Here is a 6,000-nt window from a genome sequence, read left to right as displayed (position 1 = left end):
ACAAGGGCAGAAAAGAGAGCCAGTTGCGTATATAACACCCAGTACAGAGTCAAACTGCCAGGATTCAAATGCCTATTCCTAGCACTTCACTTACCAGCTCTGTGGAACGTTCCAGAACCTCTCTATGCTTCTCTTTCCTCATCTTTAAAATAGGAATGATAAAAATATCAACCACTGCTGGAGTTTTAGGAAGCCAGTAAACACTCTTCCTGACCCTCCTGCATTCAGGACTGAGAAATAAAAGCAGGTGTCAGACAGAGATCAAAGTGTCATCTTTATTACTGACAAAGCTGGACTGGAGGATGTGGTTGAGTGAAAATACTTCACACAGTCACTGACACGGTGGGCAACCGCAGACAGCACATAATAACACACCCTCTCTGGGGGCAGGGCGGCCCAACCCAGCACTGATACTTCTCAGAAAGTCAGCCGTCAGTGGGGTCAGAGAAGTTCTTCTCCTGCCCTGGGGGAGACTGGGCGAGGGGCACTGCATGTGTTCTTCCACAGTCAGCCCTGCTGGAGAAAAGGGTAGGAATCCACCGCCTGCCCTCACAATGAAAATATGATTAGGGGAAATAAGTGATTCCCTCAACACCCTCTCATGGGGTTGTTATGGAGATTAGAGAAAACAAACAGCTACAGTATCTGGAATATAGACTCCGTGAAGGTCTTATCCCTGGTGCTAACTGTCCTGGGTGGTGAGGCCAGCCAGGTAGGCAAGACTGGCCATGTGACGGAAGTTGTGGTTCAGAAACTACAGGAAGCAAGGGAGTTTCCTAAAAGGGGATTTCTCTCTCTCCCTCTCTCTCCTTGTTCCCTACACTCAGGAAACCTTGAGAGTTCCCTAAAGGGAAATGCTGACCAGATATGAACTGGCAAGTGTTCTATACAGAGGGAAAAAAATCCCAAAGCTGTGTCTCTGGCGATACACCAACCCAGTGACTTCTGAACACAGTCTAAAGGCCCAATTTTCTTCTGTGGTTGTGTGTATGAACTACTAGTGTTGTTTTAGGGCAGGTTTCTTGGGGGGAAGGGGAAGGAGCTGTAGTGTGTTTTTCAAAGCAGCCTCTTCTCAGCCCTAATAATTAAGCAATTAAGACTCACCAGCAGGGAAGTTGCTGGGAGCAAAACAGGAACCGCCCTGGGGAAAGCCCTGTCCAATCACTGAACAACAGCAATTCCATTTAAGGTGAGTGCACCAGGAAGACAGGAAATAACATGTTGTGCTGACTCCTGCTCTGGGTGCAGTCTATCTGCAAGGCCACACTCTCCACCTGACCTGCCTCAGCCAATCTCAGGTCATCTACCTCATGGAGGAAGGCTGCTGGCTGTGTGGACACCCAGGGAAAAGCCCAGGGGAGCAGGAAGTTGTCAGTCTGTGAGCCTAGTGGCTCTCTTCCCTGTGCTGAGTCATCCTTTGGTGGGCACCAGGGGACCACACCTGTCTGAATTTCTGAGGCATATGGAAAACCCCAGGAGCCCGGATCCTTGAGAGGTTTTACCTTGGGTAATCCCTCTTACCAAGACCATTCTCACTTGGCCATTCCAACAGCAACATCTTTAGTTCCCCTTCTTTCTCCTCAAGGGGGAATCTATACAGCGGGAGGGGGCTCCCAGGCCCATTAAGTTCAGTATGGTTGCATAATCCACACAAAGCTTTTCTGTGAAAATGGAGCCTTAACTATATTGCTAATTTAACGATAATAATAGCTAGTATTTAATGATCATTTACTGTGTCCAGGTACTATCTTAATTTTCACAGTAGGAAGTACTATTGTTACCCACATTTCCAGATGAGAAATTACAACTTAGACAAGTTAAGTAATACGCCCATGGTCCCTAACTATCTACTATACCCACAATATTTAGCCCAGAGAAAGGAAACCACTATCTTCCACAATCTGTTTTCATGGACACAGAGAACATAATATCTGGAAAAGAACTGGAGATAACTAGAGCAACCCTTGAATTTACAGATGGGAAAACAGACCTGGAGAGGGCTTAGGGTGTACTTGCCCAAGTACCCCACTAAAATCACGGAGAAGCCCCTAGTCCCACACTTCTTGTACCTCTTCTATAACACATTCTCCTCCTCCCTTCCCAGAAGAAAACACTCTCTTGACCTTTCCTTAATCATTTCTTTGCTTTTCAATTCTCCATACACATTATTCCCATTTTCTTCTCTTCCTGTTACCATTTTTACTGAAAAAACAACGGAAAGCAAAGGAAAGGGAGAGAAAGAGAGACAGAGACAGAGAGAGAGATAGAGAGAGGTGGGGGAGGGATCGAGGGAGGAAGAGAAAAAAACATCTATCAATAAATGAGAAGCTGGATAACTCAGTTTGCTAGAGTGCTATATTGGGCTTCAAGCTGTCTGAAAGCAAGCCAAATCCCTTGTGTGACACTGGGTCAGTCCCGCCTACTGGCTCGGAGCCTCAATTTCCCCATCTGTAAAACCATAAATTCATCATCCACCAGGCCACGCAAAAGCGTCGTGGCCTAACCAACGGCCACCCAGGCCCCCCTCCACAGCCATCGTTGGGCCCTCAACAAACATGGCGACTGTGCGTGACGTACACTTTCGTCGCCTCCGCGCCCCCCCCCCCAGGGGGTGGCGACACTCAATGACGGCGGCGGGCGGGGCGCATGCGCGGCGGCGGGGCCCGGCCCGCGGCGGCGGCGGGGGTGGCGGCGGCGGCGGCGAAGGGGCTTTTTACCCGCAGTTGCCCAGCTGCGGCTGCCGCTGCGGGATGGTGTAGCTGGGCGTCCGGCCAGGCGGCAGGGCGCGGGCCGGGCCAAGGCGGCCTGGAGGGCCGACGCCGCCTGACGAGCTCGGGTACAGGGGCAGCACGCTGAGGGGGCGTCGCCGCCGCCGGCCCCCGGCGCCGCCGCGGGAGGCCGCGCCCGCCATGGCGGCCCGGGCGGTACTGGACGAGTTCACGGCGCCCGCCGAGAAGGCGGCGCTGCTGGAACGGAGACGCGGCCGCATCGAGGGCCTGTTCGGCGTGAGCCTGGCCGTGCTTGGCGCGCTCGGGGCTGAGGAACCGCTCCCTGCGCGCATCTGGCTGCAGCTCCGCGGGGCGCAAGAGGCGGTGCACAGCGCTAAGGTGAGTCCGGCCGCCGACCCCGCGCGATCGCCTTCCCCAGCCCGGCCCCCGCGGCCTTCTGTCGATCGGGGTCCCTGGGCGTCCCCACCCCCTTCTTCCCTGCCCTTCATGCGCTGACCGAGCCAGGCGCGGTGGTGAGAGCGCGGTCTCCCGAGCCTCCGCTCTAGAGCCATGTGACCTTGGGCTAGCGGTTTCATCCCGGGCGCCTCAGTTTCCCCATTTGTAAAGTGGCGCTGACGAAAGCAGCTGACTCGGAAGGCCGTCGCGAGGATTGGAGTAGGTGATGTGCGTAGAGCGCAGAGTGCAGTGGCTGGGAGGCACGGAGTGAACGCGTTGAGAGTGTTGCCTGTTGTTATCTTTCCCCCCAGCCCGCGGGCTGGTGCGCAGGGCCTGATGGCTGGGCCCGCAGCCTCCTGGCCTACCACCTCAGCCACTTATCTCTTCCCAGGTCTCCGCTACAGGGATTCTGAACCTCTTGGGGATGTCAGACCCCTCTGAGAATCTGACAAAATCATCACAGTAGTACAGTACTCAGAGAATATCAAGAAGAGATAAGGATGATTAATAATAGTATTAAAAATAGCATTATTCCATGTATTGATTTTGTGTACCACTAGCATTTATCGAACGGTTGTAGCACATCAGACGTTATGTTCAATACTTCGGAAGGATTATCGAATTCAGTCCTTAAAAAATCCAGTGAGGTAGATTTTATTATCTTCCTGTTTTTAACAGCTGGGGAAACTGAAACTTTCGAAGAGGTGACTCACCTTCTCTCTAAATCAGCACTTCACACTTAGACTTACTTCGGGCACCTTCAGCTACTCCCTTCCCTCCCCAAGCCCAAATACTGCAAGAGTACATCCTCCCCCTCCCGGGGAGCTAAGTTTCTCCAGGTTTTCCCATCGAGTAAGTGGGAGAGCCAGGATTCAGACCGAGGGAGTTTGTTTCCAGAGACCTTGCTCTTGATACCTACCTCCCAGATGCTGAGCACTGGGGGTAGGGATCCATTTTTGGCGTCGTACTTCAGAAATTTCACAGTGCCCTTGAAGAATCTGATTAGCTGTGACTCTTGACTTTATTAGATTAAAAAAGAAGCCTGTATGCTTGCTTTTAACGTGCTTAGAGGAGGTAGGACACTTAACTGTATGATTCTTCTCCACAGCTTAACTTAAAGCACTGCAGATGTTGAATCAAGTTTGCTTTCCTGTTCTTGATTTTTTTGAACCAGTTGTCTGGTCTAACTCCTTCCCAGTCCCCTCCTTGTTTTCTCCCCAGCTACCCAATTTCTTCCCACTCCCCAGGGCTAAAAAGTTTGACATGACTAAGTCCTATTATGGCTTCTGAAAGTCTCTTACATGCATTCATTCCTTCCTTTTCCATTATTTTTGCAGCAGTTAAGACCTTCTTTCTTGGTATGTGCCCTCTCCCTTATTTCATTGCCTTCCCTCCCTCCCCAGTACAACTTGCCTTAGACTAATCCTCCTACAAAAAGTCATTCTCCTGCCCTGGGATCTAGTAGAGCCTCCTGTTGCCTATCTCATTCACTCTAAACTTTTCTGATTTACAAAACACTTATTTATTCAACCCCACTTTGTTTTTCTAATTCTCTGCCTTAGCAGGTCTCAGCTTAAATCTCCACTGTAGCCTGACTAGTCTCACTGCTTTTATTGTGTACTCTGCCTGATCCCAGTTCAGCTTTACTCAAGGCTCACTGCAAGCATGGCAAGTGCTTCTTTTGCTCTACAGAAAAACCCTGCTGGACCCTCCCAACTCCAGTTGCCTCGCTTGTCCCTGCCATGCAGTTCAGCATAAGCTAATTGGAAAAGGTGTGTCTTACAGTATATTGGTAGTATGTGTCACCTGCCCATTTATCTTTTTGATGTGTGCTACTCATAATCTAACTCTCCCACTTATAAGAAATCCTTTTTTTCCCTTTGAGATTTATGGGGAAAAGTTGAATGCCATACTCAAGGGGTTTTTGTTCTTGTTAATTCATTTTGGAGTGTGTTTTAATTCCTTTAAGGAAGAGAAAACCATTAACTTGATTTTTAAAAATTAAGAACAGAGGGAAAGGGCTTCCCAGGTGGCGCAGTGGTTAAGAATCCGCCTGCCAATGCAGGGGACACGGGTTCGAGCCCTGGTCCGGGAAGATCCCACATGCCTCGCAGCAACTAAGCCCGTGCACCACAACTACTGAACCTGCGCTCTAGAGCCCACAAGCCACAACTACCGAAGCCCGTGCGCCTAGAGCCCATTCTCTGCAACAAGAGAAGCCACCGCAATGAGAAGCCCGCACACCGCACCAAAGAGTAGCCCCCGCTCGCCGCAACTAGAGAAAGCCCACACGCAGCAACGAAGACCCAACAGAGACAAAAAAAATAAATTAATTAAATAAATTAATTGAAAAAAAAAAACAGAAGGGAATTCCCTGGCCGTCCAGCGGTTAGGACTCTGTGCTTCCACTGCAGGGGGCACGGCTTCGATCCCTGGTCGGGGAACTAAGATCCCGCATGTCCCGTAGTGTGGCTAAAAAAATTAAGAACAGGAGAACAATCTTCAGCGTATACAATATTTTAAGTTAAGCTGTGGAGGAGAAGAAGGTTTGGGGGAAGGAGGATTTAGAGTAAGGACTTTTTTAAACTAGCTGGTAGAGTCTCCAAGCAGCTTTGTGGGTCCCATCAAGTGGTTCGTGTCGTTTTCCTCCTTTAAAAATGTTAATTCACTACCCTTTAGAAAATGCTTGAGTAGAGGAGAATGTGGAGCTTTAGTTAGTTAGGGCTCCATTCACTGGAGAGAGGTGAGATGGGGCTACTGGTAGAAAGTGATAATGTCCTGGGAAGTTTTTTTTTTAAAAAAGGCACATGCTCTTGAGTGACCACTTTTGTCAAAG

At 50.0% G+C, this 6,000-nt stretch overlaps 1 protein-coding gene across 6 annotated transcripts in view; it reads left to right on the top strand.

Moving 5' to 3' along the window:
- The first annotated feature begins 2,660 nt into the window (after positions 1–2,660).
- The window catches only part of N4BP1 (NEDD4 binding protein 1), a 48,042-nt gene continuing 44,702 nt past the window's right edge, over positions 2,661–6,000 (top strand). For 2 of the 6 annotated variants that reach the window (XR_003429839.1, XM_027092233.1), the window contains exon 1: positions 2,666–3,107. Coding sequence is in view for 5 of the 6 variants with exons in the window: in XM_027092233.1 (XP_026948034.1) it covers positions 2,910–3,107 (198 nt within the window). In the remaining variant the exon portion in view is untranslated. Of the gene's footprint in view, positions 3,108–6,000 lie in introns of all 6 variants that reach the window. The other 4 variants (XM_027092237.1, XM_027092236.1, XM_027092234.1 and 1 more) reach the window with 3 other exon arrangements.

Source organism: Aethalodelphis obliquidens, unplaced genomic scaffold (genome assembly GCF_003676395.1).
Source record: "Aethalodelphis obliquidens isolate GAN/ISIS:26980383/991018 unplaced genomic scaffold, ASM367639v1 scaffold75, whole genome shotgun sequence".
In the NCBI taxonomy this organism is placed as follows: Eukaryota; Metazoa; Chordata; class Mammalia; order Artiodactyla; family Delphinidae; genus Aethalodelphis; species Aethalodelphis obliquidens.
Note: the sequence above shows the minus strand (reverse complement) of the source record. Positions and strands in the feature narration are given on the sequence as shown.